The sequence below is a fragment of the Epinephelus fuscoguttatus genome, linkage group LG21, assembly GCF_011397635.1.
Source record: "Epinephelus fuscoguttatus linkage group LG21, E.fuscoguttatus.final_Chr_v1".
Taxonomy (NCBI): Eukaryota; Metazoa; Chordata; class Actinopteri; order Perciformes; family Serranidae; genus Epinephelus; species Epinephelus fuscoguttatus.
In genome coordinates, this window is record NC_064772.1 from 12,997,026 (window position 1) to 13,013,550 (window position 16,525).

Genomic DNA, 16,525 nt, shown 5'->3' on the forward strand with positions numbered 1-16,525 from the left:
CATTTACAAGTCTAATGTGCATGTGTGGTGTAAATATACATTAAACTATTTTTCCCTAGTCTTATCTTTTAAGCCTGCACATGCAGCTGGTTTATGTGCTGCATTACCTCGGGGAAAGTCATAAATGAATACATTAAAATGTCATTTGAACTCCAAAGTTCATGCAACAGTCAATTCAAATAGCTGAAGGAGCATAAGAAGTGATTCTAACCTGAAAGTCACAGCTTTTCCGTTTTTCCTATTTATGATCCCTGTAGAGTCTACACCTGCACACTTTATTTGCTGTATTTTTTAGCATTTCCACATTTTTCGCAGCCCCTTTCCTGTCCCATCGTGCCCCAACTGAACATTTAGTGCTCATGTTAACACTGTATCTCGTGTGTAATTAAGTTTGCTAACAGGTGTTTCGCAGAGCCCACAAACCTGCAATCCAGCAAGGAGCAGATTCAAACACGACGACGCCAAAACCATACTCATAATTTTCTCTAAAGCTGGAATGTAAGGGATTCTCAGAATTCACAGACACCTGGTTCACCACGACAGCTTTTCTTTTAGTAAAAACAAAAAGTCTTTATTTCAGTACAGTGATGACAGACATAAAGGAGGAGGGGGCTGTACAAATAAGAGAGAACTTGTAGTCAGCAAAAGCCCAATATCACGATTTTTCTTATGTACACGTTCATAGCAACACGCAGGTGCTCAGATGCCGTCATCATTGAAGGTCATCGTCGTCGAACAGATCCTCAAAGTCTGTGGGTGTAAAAGGAAGCAAGAATACAAGATGGAGAGAAAGACAGACAAAGAAGACACGACAGGGTTAGAATTAGTCCAGCTGTTGCCAGAACTCCTACATTCTCAGCTAATTATGCCAATTATGGCATATTATTATTTTTTTTTAATCTAGCTACTCAGTTTAAGAGCTAAAGCTTCATTTGCTGTTTGGTGGGCACTTTTATCCAGGGTGTCTTTTACTTTGTTATGGCCAAATGCATAGGAACTGCATACATGCCATCCACATACATCTTATCTCATCTTATCTTATCTTATCTATATAATGACGAAAACTGTCTGTCTCACGTTTTTCTCCTCACTGACTTGGTCAATCCATGTGAAATTTGGCACAGTGGTAGAGGGTCATGGGAGGATGTGAATGAAACAATATTACATCAATTGGCCAAAGGGGGGCGCTATAGCGAATGATTGAAATTGCAAACTTTGAATGGGTATATCTCATGCCCTGTATGTCGTAGAGACATGAAACTTTGCACGGAGATGCCTCTCCTCATGAGGAACAAATTTGCCTCAAGAACCCATAACTTCCAGTTATACAGATTTTCTTCCATTTTGAATTTTTTGAAAAACACTTCAAATCAATCTCTTCCTAGGAAGTTCGACCGATCTGCATGAAACTGGGTGAACATAATCTAGGGACCAATATCTAAAGTTCCCTCTTGGCAAGAGTTGGAAAACTTACTAAAACTGAGCTCCTATAAGGCAATGAATATTGCGGAGGGCGTGGCTCATCACATAAAGGTGTATAACATCTCAAGGGTTTCACCGATCACCACGCAACTTTGTAGGCATATGACCACACATAATCTGAGGGGACTCCTCCATTATTGACCCCATCAAACAAAATGGGGGCGCTAGAGAGCTAATTTCTTATCTAGGCCGAACCGCCATATTGATTTTTACTAAACTTGGTAGATATGTAGAACAGGACGCCTCAAGGTGACTGGAGAAATTTAACTCTAATTGGCAACTGGGTGGCGCTATAACAACAGAAAAATGCTTAAAATGGTCAGTGACGGCCAGGTTGGCTAGCTAGCTAAATTTTGTCCCATTTGTGTAAACAGAGATAGAGAGACAGCAGGAGATAAATAAATCACTGTATGGGAAACACTGGGTAACTGTATGAAGTGCATATGCCCATGGTCATCTTGTAGGAAGGAATTATGACAGAGACTGAGTGCTACAGGAGGAAGGCGTGATTTTCAAATTTTGCTGTTTTTTTTCTTCTTTTTTCAGATTTCTGTCTACACCAGCTTTAATCATTTTGTGAAGCAAACTTAAAATTCACCATTTCTAGCTTCCCTTTTATATAATATCTTTAAGTTTTGGATGCAACAAACAATTCCAATATGCAACTTGGGCTTCAAAAAGTATGATGAGCATTTTTTTTTTAAGTACTTCTTCCTGCCACACACACACACATTACTTTAACCGCTGACATCCTTGGAACAAAAGCTGTGAGTCTGCAGTTGATGTAAGTTTTACTCTGACCTTTTGAGTCAAGTCAATTTTAAACACATAGCCCATTATCACAGATCTCCCTTGAGGGGCTGTGTATGCTGCAATGTTTTTTTGCAGAATGAGCTGAAAGTAGTTTGCAGCCATTTATAACGGCTGTACAGTAAAATCTGACATGTTTAACTACATTAGAGAGATTGTCCAAAGGCTAAAGTCGATTCAGCACAGCAGGCTTGAGAAACTCTTTCTTTCATGTCTCTGTGGTTTCCAGGAACAGGACATTCCTATGTTTTGCCTAATAAGGGACAGGCAACAAGTCAAACAGCTTGCCCTTTGGCTACGTATACAACTTAAAACACAAGCCACACAGTAGCACTAGGAACTATGTCTTCCTTTAGATACCATGTTTTCAAAACATGGTTTTAAAAATTGCTGCTCAAGTGACTTTGTAACACGGATTAACATGATATTGCCATGCCAATGTGGGCGTACAGAGGGCAAAGTCTCTTTGAAATCACACGGTGGTTTTAAATTACCACCCGAGCTCTATGATCACAACTATTTAACAAGCCCTGCTTTCCCATTCCTCACTGTCCTCTGGTTAAATCCTGATGTGATCAGCAGTGTTTGGTGTGCACATATGAAAAGATGAATGACTTAAAAGTCCCATTAGTGCTCTATCTGTGGTCACTGCAAATGCATTACAATAAATTACATGCCATTAAGATGCATCAGTTCAGCCACTGTATGTCAGTCTAATCATGTGTACCAGCCGTGTCTATTTCCAAACATAACATGACATTACAGTACTTTAAGTGCTCGCATTATTAGCGTAAAGGGCCCTTATAGGACTCTAATCCCTGGTAGCGCCACAAGTTAAGATGTGCCATACGTGCAAATTCACTGAACGGCACTTTTAGCAGCGCTAACAACCAAAGTGATGCAAAGGAGCGTGTATGAATGTGTGTGTTTAAAGCAGCTGACTGGCGAGGTGTCCCGCTGAGCTTCAGTCTGACAGCAGCCATAAAACTCACTTTACCATCCTCCTCTCTGCTCCTCTCTTTTTTTTCTTTCATTCCCTCCTTTTTAACAATCAGCTCTTTTCTTTCTAGGTCATGTGTTGCTGAGCCAAAATTGTTTTGCCTGCAGCCGACGCTGCAAGATGGAAAAAAGATTAGCTTGGGGGTTTCTGTGCGTCCTCTGTGCATGTGTTTATGTGTGAAACTGGTGTTTACAGGGGAATGATGGGGTTTTTGAGGGTTAATTTGAGAAGACAAAGTGGTTTGGCAAGTCACTAGATAATGTGCTTACACTAACACTCCAGCAGTTTGTCAGTAATCTCTTTTTTCCCCTTTACATGTTCGTATTACCAAAAAAATAAATAGATTAAGTGCATTTACGGGAAAGAAACCTGGCAGGTGGTCTGATGCTGCCATATTAAAAACGTAGAGCTTTTTTTTTTACTTAACTGTGCACATATGTGTGAACAGTTTAGTCATGTGTTTCAGCTTACAGTTTGAGTTGGACGCTAAAACAAAGCTTTACAAATGATCAGGTTTCTCTTTATGTGTTAACCAGGTCTCTGTAAAGCCCTTGATCATTTAAAGGGCTCTGAGTTTCTCATTTATATGTTGTTATAGATATCACACCACCACTAATCATCATTTAATTTTAGTCATGTTACTTATCAGTGACTTTAAGCTTATTACTGAGACTGAGAAGTTCCACATTTAACTCTGCAAGCGTCTTCCTCACTGTACGCTGTCCTGCTGATATATCATGTTTCTATATCTAAAGAACAGATAACTCAAGTGATAAACATATTCTTTCCATTGTGTGCACATTTGATGATTTGGGGGAAAAAGACAAAGAGAAAACTGCGGCTTACCATTAAAGAAATCGGAGTGCACTGCTTTTTCATTGGCTGCCAGGTCCATGAGCAGACCGCTGCTGCCTCCTGCCTGTTAACACACAGCAGTACAACCAGATTTATGGCATTAGCAAATCACATACTCTCTCACACACATTCAAGCACACAACATTACATCACATGTTAACAGTAGGCATAGAGAAGCTCCTAGGGTACAATGTGATAACAGATATGGAACTTGTGTAACATGGTAATTCATTTTTCATTCATGGTACCCCGCAATGAACAATGTAACTGGAGGGAAGAGTGTGTTTGAATTCAGTAACACATTATTGCAGGTAGCGGCACGGTGATGTGGTGGTTAGCACTCTTGCCTCACAGTAAGAAGGTTGCCGGTGCGATCCCGGGCGTGGGAGCCCTTCTGTGCAGAGTTTGCATGTTCTCCCCGTGTCAGCGTGGGTTCTCTCCGGGCACTCCGGCTTCCTCCCACAGTCCAAAGACATGCAGATTGGGGACTAGGTTAATTGATAACTCTAAATTGTCCGTAGGTGTGAATGTGAGCGTGAATGGTTGTCTGTCTCTATGTGTCAGCCCTGCAATAGTCTGCCGACCTGTCCAGGGTGTACCCTGCCTCTCGCCCCAATGTCAGCTGGGATAGGCTCCAGCCCCCCTGCCTCCCTCAAGACGATGAAGCGGTTAGAAGATGAATGAATGAATGAATTATTGCAGGTAGATGAAGTTGCGTAAACTGCTGTGTAGAGGAAGTTGGTACAATTATCTTCACCATGCAGAGGTAGTTGTTGAACAACACAGAACAGTAGTAAATGACCTTCAGATGCTGGAGCCTCAATCATACAGAGTAAATATATAACACCTGATTCAAAGTACAAAAAGTTTCAGAGAGCATGTTGATTCCATCAAAATCTATTTATATTCCTCATCACACATAAAGTTTTCTTTAACATTTGGAGTGGGATACTTGATTGTTACTGTTAAACATTTGAGATAGAGAACCTGACTAAAATGCAACATCTACTCAGAGAAAATAGTGTCAGCACAATAGATGCAGCAAGATATGTCAGTGCATGTCACAGCCCAAGAGTCATCCAACACAACAGCACATATCAGCTGGAGTTCATCTCCTCACAGCTCACAGCTTTTAATTTAGTCCTAGATTTAATGAGTTTTTCTTTACAATTTACATCTATGATCGTGAATCAATATAATAATTGATTCTTGGTTGATATTAAGCACAGCAACTTATACCTAAGATACACACACACACACAACAACAACAACAACACATCAAAGCCATCTCCTTACAGCTCATAGTCTGCATTTATTCAATATTTACAAACAAACACATAGGTAATCATATATGAGGCATATGAGATATGTATGTATATATGTATGTCTATGCATGTACTGTATTTATATTTTTCTATTTTGCTCACTAATTTAATCACCTATTTGCCCTGTTGACTACTGTCATTTGTGTAATCAGTTAATTTTATTCAGTGCCTTATAAATGTACTGGTGCTTTGACAACACATGTTAAATATCAAGCCAATAAAGCCTGTTGAACTGCATTGAGAACACTGAATGAGACCAGCCTTAACTAGATCTGGCACATACCACTGATTGCATATCTAGAGCATATAACTCTAATCTGCTTTCAACACAGATGAACCTGTATGATTGAGATTATCTGGCCACAGACTGTATAAGGGTTGTGACTTTCAATAACTCGTGCATTATGTAACGTTACTATAGAGATACTTATCTGAAAAACACTGCATTGTATTGAAAGAACAGTTTGTCCTGTACTTTTTCTACAGAGCAGAAACGCTAGACACCAGATTAATATGCAAAAGTAGCCCTTATAATATCGTGTATACGCTACGCTCTTTTAAGTGTTAAAATAAATTGCTCCAAAGGAATCAGGTGTGTCCTAACGTTACCCCCTTCAGACAGTGTTTCATTGGTAAGATGAGGGGGAAACACCGAAAGTCCCCGACACAACACCTGGTGTATATATATATTACGGTAGGGACAAATAAATATAAACTTAACAATATTAAGCTGTTTAAGAACCTCGCAAAACTGTCACCAAAAGGCAGCAAACTGAGTGTTTCTCAAAGCATTGTTTTCAGGATGTAGCTAGCAGTGCCACTCTAAGCTAGTTAGCATTAGCCAGTCTTTCGGACTAGTATGTTGCTATTTTTCGCTTCAAATCTTTGAACCCACCTCATCCAGATCCACATAGGGCCCTGCTCCTTCAGGAAACATCTCGTCCACTGCGGGTTTCATTGTGTTTTAGTATCAGTTCAACAGCACGTATGGTTGCTGAGGTGTTGCAGTTTCAAGTTTGTTGCTAGCAATGCTAGTTGCGGCACACGGAAACAAAACAAATGCGTGCAACACTAAATTGTGCTCGGCTGACTCCAACAGCTTGCTTCAATAATTCCGCTATTCACTGTAACACAACACAAAAAAGGGCAATGTGAGGAGTTTTGTTCCGCAACAGTGAAGAAAATTAATTTTAATTAGATTAACCTATTAATTTATCAACTGCTCATGTCTATTAAATCTCTTCTCTCAAGTCAAAGGTGGTTTTATTTGGGAATAAATGCGGAGAATTGGTAACAAATTCATAAATAAATGCTGCAATATCAGCTTTTTAAAGATAAAACTGTACTATTACTATTCTATTACCAAAGACCATGATAAAGGTGATAATAGAATACACTGTATGTAAAAGAGCATGGCTTACAACAAAATAAATATATTGGAAAATAATAGCTGTACGAGGAAACTTGTTCTGTAAGTGTGGATTTTGAACTGCTTTATTTTATTTTATTTTATTTTGTTTCATTCTATCTTACTTTATTTTATTTTATTTCATTTTATTTCATGTTATTTCATTTTATTTCATTTTATTTATTTATTTATTTATTTTAGACACTAGCATTTACTCACTTAATACAAGGCTTGCTTAATATTGGTAAGTAGTTAATGAACAAAAAATAAAATAAGAGAAAAGAAGGAAGAAAATAGGATAACGATACATTTTTAGAAGATGCAGAAGTAAAAAGGAGGAAACTCTTAACATATCTGGGAAATATTTTATTTATGTTTGGCACATTACATGAAGATATTATACAATCCTACAAAAGGGCTACATACGCTACATTTGTGTTCTATATGTGTGGATACGCTACAAACGGTGATATACTTTGGAAAGGGAAAAAAAATGCAGTATTCACCTCATTTAATTTATTTTTACTCTATATTAAATCCCTCATGACCTCATATGTTTTCCATTTTATTCACTCTGGCTATCTCAATAAATCTGGGCTCCCTTCAGCCCCCTTTCAGTGTTCATGTCCTGCATTGGTCTCATATCCCAGGGTGTCTCCAAGGTGCTGGTGGGCGAAGAAGGCCCGGGCCATCTCATTGATGTGGTTGTAGGCACCGATGGATCTGAAGTATTCAATGTAGTTCCAGAAGTCGGAGGTGGAGTAGGGCCAGTAAGGAACAGCTGGTGGTTCGTCATATGGAACTGAAGACACACAGCAGGTAAGAGAAGGACAGGAGACAACTTATTCAATTCACTCTCATTGTGTACTGGTATATATCAAATTCTATAGTTATTTGTTTTATCTGCCTGATCAGTCAAAATATTGAAATCAGATTCAGAATCCAGCTTATTGCCAAGTAGGTCTGTTTTTTTTTTACATACTAGGAATTTACCTTGGTGTTTCATGCAATACAGTAATCATGCAAGAGAAAATTAGAAGAAGAGGAAATACTACACAAGTCAAAAAACATAGATATAGAATAGTAAACAATATAAGTACATATAAAAAACACTTAAAAACACACAATAAGCACAATACATCTGCTTTAAAATGAAAGAGATAAACCGTATTGTAAGTAGTAATGCTGTGCAGAAATGTGCAAAGGTTCACAGTATTGAGTCTAGATAGAATACACAATGTACAGAGATAAAAGTCCAAAGGGTGTGCGTAATCGTAACACAGAGAGACAGAAAAATTCCCGGGATGATTTCACACAACGTGCAGAGAAGAGAAAGGTGTGAACATATTATGAAAAGAGATGAAGAGCGAGTTTTTCCACTCCAAAACGTGAGTCACAGGTGATTTAAAAGTGGTACACGTGTTGTGAGCAGTATAACAACACCTACTTAAGTACTGCACTTAAATACAATTCTCAGGTACCTGTGCTTGAGCATGTCTGTTTTATTTTACTTTAAACTCCATTACATTTTGGAGGCAAATATTGTACTTTTTTGCTCTACTACATTTAACTGACGACTTGAGGTACTTTGCAGATTTAGATTATCAATGAAAAATACAAATCAACTCATTAATAGGATGCATTATTAAAGATTAGGCTACCTATATAGTGTATAAAAGTAACTAGACTTAATTCAACCTTCACCATCTTAAGTGATGAGCACATTAATGCATCATCAATTATGAGGTAATATATAGGGTAAAAATTTGAATGTTTGGATTTGACTCATAACAAAGTATTTCTACATTGTGGTCTTGCTTCTTTTACTTTAAATCGGAGTACTTTCTCCACCACTGGTGGTGACTGCAATGCATTCTGGCCCTCTGAGGCTTCAGTTGTTGAAGTATATATGATGAATTTTACAATATTGATCAAGCTTTGAAAATGTTTTTAGGAAATGATGGCGTTTCTGGTCTTGGGACCATTTAGTAGTTAGCATTAGTTAGTTTAGTCTCCAGGGTTCTCGGTTTTGTACAATATAAATATTATTATATATTACATGCAGTTTCTTTTCGCAAATCTAGACAATGTGTATATGAACACATTTTTTTTCCCCCAGCCATATCTCATTAAGAAAAATTATACCATCAGTCAAGAAAATGTGCGAGGGTGCTCTTTGTTTTTAAGATATTATACTAAAATAATAACCTTTTAAGTGAGCTTTGGAAACTATTTTGATTTTGTACCATAATTTAAAAAATGGACATAATCTAAACTGAATTTACAAATACAGTTACTTTGGACTTTTATGTGTGCTTTTCAGTCAATGTCTTCAGTATAAGCATATTTTCTGTGTGTAAATGTGTTGATTACAGTAGAAAACAGAGGCAAAGCTTATTCATTTTTGGAAGTGCAAAAGATGGAACACTATAACATTGGAGGTATTTTGTTTGTTGCAAAATATTAAGGCATCTAAAAGGCGACATGTTATTTATATACTGTACCTCCTTCTGGGATGACTCTGGCCTCTGTGAGCAGGAGAGAGAGAGAGTTAGAGAAAAAAATTAACATTCCTCAGCATTCCAAAGCTTCCCGTGCACAAAGACGGGATTCAAGTGCAGAAAACTGAAAACTGAGCTTCCTCCCAGAGGACTCCAGGATACCTGGTCCCTCTTCAAATATTATTGCTGACCATTTCACACACACACAGCATAAAGAATTCATCCTCGGACAGAGTCTTCTTTGTTGCCCATGCAAATACAAATGCTCTCCTATGGATGATGCAATCACATCTGGGATCATATATGATTCTAAAACAGTATTTATGTATCAGCTGTATCACCTCACCACTACATGCTTTTACTGTAACAAACTAAACTTCAGTTCCAGCATGCAAACTTTTGCCTTCATGAGATTAAACTCAGAATATAATATACAGATTAAAAAAAGACACTCACCACTGAGATGACAGGCAAAGAGGCAGAGGAGAACACTGAGCCAGACCAACAGCTTCATATTGCCCTAAGTACACAAGAATGCCTCTTAGTTTTAGTCCAATGTCAAGTCTATCAGTACAGTCTCCAGGTTTCTGCATTATAATGATTCTTAATTCCAAATAAAAACAAATCTTTCCTATAGTTAACCAACATTTTTCAAGAGTAAAATGACATTAAGATAATTACCTGTAAATGGTTTGGGAAGCCGTGCAGAGAGATGCTGCTGTTCAGCTGCTGGTCAACTGTGGTCTGTGGTGTGTGTGGAGCTCAGTGGAGGAAGAGCCAGTGGACCTCCACCACACACACACACACACACACACACACACACACACATACCCAGATTATGCTTTATTTACACAGAGAAGTCCTTCCTTGATATTTCCAGTTGATCTTTCCACACATTCTTTTTCTCCCCGTAGGTGCACATGTTGCCCTCCCACTGTAATAATGCCACATGAATTCGCACCCTAAACTGAGAATTAACTTATTAGTGCATATTAAAAAAACAGACATACCAGTTTTAAGGCTGACTTTTTGACTATAGATTGCTGAGCACACATTGCGTAAGCATCAGAGCAGGGATCTACACAGTGTAAATTTTTACCCTTAATCAATAAGCTGTCATTGTCTGAGTGCCTCACTCAATAATCATGTTGAAACTCTCTGTCAGTGGACAAAAACTGCTTAAAGGATATTCCACTGTAACTTTTTTTCTTCCCCACAGTAGCTGTGGAACTTTTGGATATCTCACTTGGGTCAGAAGATTACATGTACCTCTTATCTTTGCGTTGTTGCTCAGTTATAATCAGTACAGTGCTCACCAGATAAACAAAAAAAAAGGCGCAACCAAATGATCTGCTTAATGAATACAGCTTTAATATACACATAACTCACCCACTTGTTTTATTGCCATCACCACAAATGTGCTTGTTTATTTGCAACACTATGTAAAACATTATTTCACATAATGTAACACGTCCTACTAGAATATCACAATACAAGAAATAATGAGTAACTTCATTGAATAATGGAATTTTGTGGGTTTTACAAATTCCATTTCCTTCCTCTTTAAAGCGATTTTAAAATATAAAAATATATTTTAAAAGATCTTAAATATTTTCATATCTGTAACACAGCAGATTAAACTTTTTTTTTTTTTTGTCAGGGTTGTGTGGAACAGTTACAACACGAGACCCGGATAATGATGCATAAACACAGGAAATCAGAGTAAAAATTTGTTAATCCAGTATTCAGCCCTGCCTCATCTGAGTGCTGTGGGAGTCTTCATGATCCCTAGTTATCCTTGCAGCCCTTCTGATCTGTGGGCTTCATCCTGTGCAGGTCTATCCCTTCCTTCACCATCAGGTCTTTGGCGTAACTCACGGTCTCGTAAGGCAGAAAGCGTGACCGCCCGAGGATCCAGGCGTAGTCGACGTGGAAAATGTAGAGGATGTTCACGCAGGAGTACACGACCGACAGGCTGGTGTAGTCAGTGGTCAGAATCCAGTAAGGGCTGTAGGGAGTAACTGGGAGAGAAAGTCACATTTACTTTTTTTTTTTTTGGATTAAGGTTTTAACTGTTTCAGAACATTCCCTTTCAGAATACAGCATAACTAAATGACAGTATCATCTGCATACAGATGAAAGAGAACAGCATGTAACTACACAGGAGTCCATAGCAGCTGCAGTAGTGATGTCATTCTAAAGTTAGCTGAAAAAGAACATAAACATCTCCTGCTAATAAGATTGACCGGAATAGACGATGAGATCTCACAGATGGAGAGACAGGCTCATTGTTGTTGAAATTACAAATATACCAAGGCTGCTGCATCATGTGTCAGCTGATATATCATCATTCATAAGGTATGTGAGCTCTTTCAGCAGGATGAGGTCAAATAAGCTCAGTGACGAGTGGAAAGTGCAAAAAAGTAGCTCTATTTCTGTTTGATTTTCTGTCTTCTTGTACAAAAATTAAAGAACTATATAATGGTTTTATTATTATAATTATCTTAAACAGTTGACTCCTTTTTTACAATAAAAAACAAGACAAAACAATGAGAAAGAAGAATAATAGAAAGAGGAAGACAACAGCAAAAATGACAGAAACAAAACATATCAACAGGGAGAAGATGAAGAAGAGCACTTACAATATGAGAAACTGACTCCGAGTTTGGCAGGTTCTCTCATGTCGGGAATCACTGCTGTCCCTTCTGCGACCCTCACCTTGTCTTTACTGAGAGACAGAGAAACAGTTGACTTTATTAAACTAATATGAGGGATACACTAAGTCAGCAAAAGTGCATGCTAAATGTTCAAGTGAGGATTAGTGAAAATGAAAAGATTAGAAAAACAAGATTAGCAAAAAAAAAAATTTTGTAACCGCCTGTTCAGGGCCAAGGGGGGGCTGGAGCCGATCCCAGCATACATTGAACGAGAGGTTGGGTACACTGTGGACAGGCCTCCAGACTAAAACAGATCTGTGTGGGTACATGAGCCACTATAAAGAGAGTGGATCACAGGGAGTACACCAGTTGGTCCAGGAGCTTCACCTTGATAATGGCCATTTCCAGACATATTTTAGGATGACTCGGACGCAGTTTGACAACCTGCTGTCTGTCATCGGGCCGTATAATTCTGGGTATCCAGCAACGGCTACCACCAGTTTCTCCTCCGTTGTTTACTAACTGTAAACTTGTTGTCGTGACCACCACAGAAGGCCCGCCTCTAAATCATCCGACTGGACAATGGTAAAAAGATGACAAAAAAGGAGATGACGTGGAGTGTTTTTCCGCTTTGAGTTGAAGTTTTTTCAATCTGAGGAGTTCAGAGTTCTCCGGCAAAAACGCCAGGTGCTTCGAGCACAGTAACACGAGGCATGTCACAACACAAAAAACAGGAAGTGAAAAGTTTCATTTTCATTAAAAACAATTACAAAAAGGTGCCTCCAGCAGCTAAAATGCTTTCTGTATGATCAGGGCTTTAGTCCTTTCTTCTCTGAGTTAGCTGCTAACTGCTGCTAGCTGCTTTTTAAATCTCCTGCAGTGGACTGCATACATAGCATGTCATCAAAACATCACATCCGTCACGCCCTTGTTACCAATCTGCAAGCTGTAGTGGTCTTTGTAGAAACGGTACAGCTTGCCCTTGTTACCAATCTGCAAGCTGTACCGTTTCTACAAAGACCGCTTTGGCACTGTTACAACTTCCACTGCTGGCTTAAAAGCGAGACCACTCTGTCCCCCCATTTCATGATCGTAAGTGTTAAACAGAACGGCGAGGCAGGATAATGGCAAATTGGCCTAAATCGTGTGTCATTTGACTGTTAGAGGAAGCTGGAAACAACCCATGCTAACAAGGGAAGAACATGCAAACTCCACACATAACGGCCCATGCTGGCCAGTTGGTATGAACCCGCTGAGGCAACAGTGCTAACCACTGCACACTGTGCTGCACATAGGTTAGCAAAAAATGACTTAATTAATTAATTAATCAATAAAAAACATCCCTCAGTACTCACTAGAACTGAGAGTTCAGCACCCGGATGGTTCCGTCTCTCCTTACAGAATAGTTGGCCTCGATGCACTTTCCTCTCTCGAAGGAAGCGGGCAGCTTCTCGATCTCATACCACCTGCCCAGATACTGTTAACAGACAGGTTTCATTAGCTCTGTGTAGTTCAGCTCATAGTAAGTGTATGAATGAATGTTTCTATGTGTGTTTACCTGCTGGAGGTTAAAGTTGGGCTGCACCTTGGGAGTGGGACAGGGACCCCAGTGATAGGTCTGTGCTGACACCAGAGGGAGCAGCAGGAAGAGGAGGTAGACTGCGGACATGGTTCCTTCAGGAGAGGAAGGAAGGCTACAGAGGCTGAAATTATCAAGCAGTGGAAGAGGTACCCAGGTCTTTCAGTACTTTTTTTAGTAAATAAAGCATTGTTAATATCATAATGTCAGTCTGAAAAGCAAATCAAGTTATTCAATAAATGTAGCTCAGTATAAAGTAGGGCATAGTTAGTAGAGTAAATATTTTACCTAGAAAGTAATGTAGGGTTTGAGTAAACTTTGAGTTGTTGAGTTTAATGATGAGCTTGATTTAACTACTTTTTTGTATAGGAACATAAGGGTTGATGCAAAAATGTAGTGTGCTGTGATCTGCTGATAGATTGAGTCTTTTTTTAATGGTCTAATTTGTATTATTTGCATGTTATTTTGGATTAAATCGTCAGTTAAGTATTTTTCAACCTGGACTCTATTTTCCCTTGTTTCTGTGTCTAAGTGACTGATGGAAACAACAATTTCTGAAACTGAAAGACTGCTGCAGCTAGCAGCAGCGAAACAGGTTATAATGTAGTTACTCAGAGCATGCTCACACCATCAGTGGGCGTCCACTAAAAGTGATTGTTTTTGCCACTGACAGGCTCCGAGTGTTATTCTAAGTGTCTGACAACATTATGCAAAGGATCCCGACTGAGAAAGACCTTTTAGTTAAAGAGTAAAATCCTTTTTGTTTAACCAGAAACAGCCTTGAAATCACAATCGCCAAATCCACCAGACTCCATTGAAATTGTCAGTAATTTAGAGTGTTGCAGGAATGAATCCTAAACCTAGAAAGGAGTTAGCATTTCTGCCCTTCCAGTTTTCTTGTCTTTAAGTCATTGAGCTTGTTTTTAATGGGTTTTGGTTAGATGCCTGAAATTATGCCTGTGGTTAACTCAAGCTTAAGAGATGTTCATGTTTTGTTCTACAACAAAACATCAGTGAATACTCCACTTGTTTATTATGAAGCTTTTGTGTGTCTTACAAAAGACAGTTGCTAACAAAAGACTACATGAGCCTTTTAACACGTCATCACACTGAACACGGCTTTACAGCCTCGTTATGATGGGGAGGTGAAAGCCATGCAACCATGGTGAAGTTCATTTATAGCCTAACGTTAGCTTTTAATTTTGGTGATTGAATTTAGGCTTCAGAAATAATAAAGGTGGTGTTTATTTGTGAAGATTATCTTGCTGAACAAAATCCAGTGAAAAATGCCACTGGCTTTTTGACGAGGGAACCAGGGCGATGCTAACTTCCATACTGGCCTACAGAAAAACAGCACTGCAGCATGTCACAGAGGCAGCATATTTTCATACTGTACTAACAATATGAGTCTGTCAGAGTGAAACAAGTTCTTTTAGTGGACATAAACTGACAATGTGAACATGACCTGAGCGATTACGCTGCAGCCCTGTCACTTAATAATGAAATAGAATAAAAACATAGGGAAATAGGGTCCAGCGCAAAAATATTTCTAACACTTATATAACAATAATAATATAGATTTCAACCAAGCAATCAGAGACAAATGATTGAGTTTTTTCATAATGTTGTCAGGTCGTAGCAAGCTGTGTGTGAATAGGCCTGGATGTATATTTGCTTTTCTCTGCAGGTTGTAATTATTTCATTGTTAAACAACTGAACCGTACAGCCCTCTTGGTTACAGTCTAACTGCAGTCTGTGGAGGGTGTTGGCATGCTACATTTCTTCTTCTGTTGTTCCCTATAGAGATGTAAAGTGGTTGACTGGCAGTTCATGGTTTTGTGAAATAAGATAGCGGTGAAAAACATTGCCAGAAGACTCTCTTTATCTTTCTCTCTCTCTCTCTTGTTATTGCTGCAGCTGAGTGTCACCTTTTCTTTTGTGCCTTTACAAAACATCACGTTGCATCACCTGTTCTTCTGGTTTTCATGTAACAGCTATACCTACAGAGCAACAGGCTCCTTTTCAGTAGGAGAAACTACTGTGTATTAATAACAACAAACATTATATTTAATAGTTTCTCAATGGATTTAATCTTGATGTTAAAGGAAAAGCTGTAGTTAAAATTGAATGCTAATTAAGGACCACAGAGAAGAAAACCAAGTGGAAAACAAGCTCTTCTATAATGCAGGGGGGAAAAATGGGTTATTTGAAACTTTACCATATTTGAAAATAAAAATGTGTCCTGTAAAAACTACATGTGAGCATAATTCAGCCATGACATGAAGCTTTCTTACCTCAGGTGTATGAGGGTTAAAGATGTCAGGTGGAAGCTGCAGCTGCTGAAACTGTCTGAGCTTTCTGGGCAAACACAGACTGAGAGTGTGTTCACGTTCAAGTAACGTCACTCCCACAGCACGAGGCAGCTTGTTAACATAATTGTCATCATGCGCACATTCCCACGTTGTGAAAATGCAGACAGTGTGAGAAGGGTTAAAAGTTGATTGGTGTAGTTCCCAGAACACTTTTATTTTTAAGAACACTCTTATTTACTGCTTCATTATTATAATGAACATGAATTCTAAATGTTTTATAATGTACATATTTATTTATTTGTTTGTGTCAAAGTTACCATAGGTGTGATTTAATGTGTTTAGAGCAACTCTGAGATTACTCATCAAAACTTCGATTTCAAAAACCCGTATAGTATGCCATTAAAAATTATTATTATACTGTAAAGTGATAGCATGGGATGTCACAAAAAATTGTCACACAATGTGTAAAAAAAAAAAAAGACAAAAAATGTCATGATATGGTATGTCATTAAAAAAGTAATTATATAGTATGCAATAAAAACATATCATAGTATTGTATGCTGTTAAAAACGTCACAAAAATGTCATGTATATAAA

At 38.5% G+C, this 16,525-nt stretch overlaps 3 protein-coding genes across 5 annotated transcripts; all 3 read right to left on the reverse strand.

Annotated features, from left to right (window-relative positions):
• Window positions 1–544: 544 nt before the first annotated feature.
• On the reverse strand, window positions 545–6,553 carry cops9 (COP9 signalosome subunit 9). The gene is made up of 3 exons (XM_049565319.1): window positions 6,368–6,553; window positions 4,139–4,211; window positions 545–750 (listed from the first exon to the last, which is right to left on the reverse strand). The coding sequence occupies exons 1-3, from the start codon at window positions 6,428–6,430 to the stop codon at window positions 713–715; spliced, it is 174 nt and encodes a 57-aa protein (XP_049421276.1). The 5' UTR covers window positions 6,431–6,553; the 3' UTR covers window positions 545–712.
• Window positions 6,554–7,240: 687 nt separating this feature from the next.
• Window positions 7,241–10,791, reverse strand: otos (otospiralin). The gene is made up of 4 exons (XM_049565318.1): window positions 10,063–10,791; window positions 9,838–9,901; window positions 9,385–9,408; window positions 7,241–7,682 (listed from the first exon to the last, which is right to left on the reverse strand). The coding sequence occupies exons 2-4, from the start codon at window positions 9,893–9,895 to the stop codon at window positions 7,495–7,497; spliced, it is 270 nt and encodes an 89-aa protein (XP_049421275.1). The 5' UTR covers window positions 9,896–9,901; window positions 10,063–10,791; the 3' UTR covers window positions 7,241–7,494.
• A 152-nt stretch (window positions 10,792–10,943) lies between these two features.
• apodb (apolipoprotein Db) lies at window positions 10,944–16,016 on the reverse strand. Of its 3 annotated transcripts, none has more exons than XM_049565314.1 (5): window positions 15,912–16,016; window positions 13,597–13,741; window positions 13,394–13,515; window positions 12,024–12,109; window positions 10,944–11,402 (listed from the first exon to the last, which is right to left on the reverse strand). In XM_049565314.1, exons 2-5 carry the CDS (start codon window positions 13,705–13,707, stop codon window positions 11,170–11,172), a joined length of 552 nt encoding a protein of 183 aa, XP_049421271.1. In that variant the 5' UTR covers window positions 13,708–13,741; window positions 15,912–16,016; the 3' UTR covers window positions 10,944–11,169. The 3 variants fall into 3 exon arrangements, with proteins under 3 accessions (XP_049421271.1, XP_049421273.1, XP_049421274.1); XM_049565316.1 differs by having other exon boundaries at window positions 13,597–13,712; window positions 15,912–16,011; XM_049565317.1 differs by having other exon boundaries at window positions 13,597–13,732; window positions 15,912–15,996.
• Window positions 16,017–16,525: the final 509 nt, after the last annotated feature.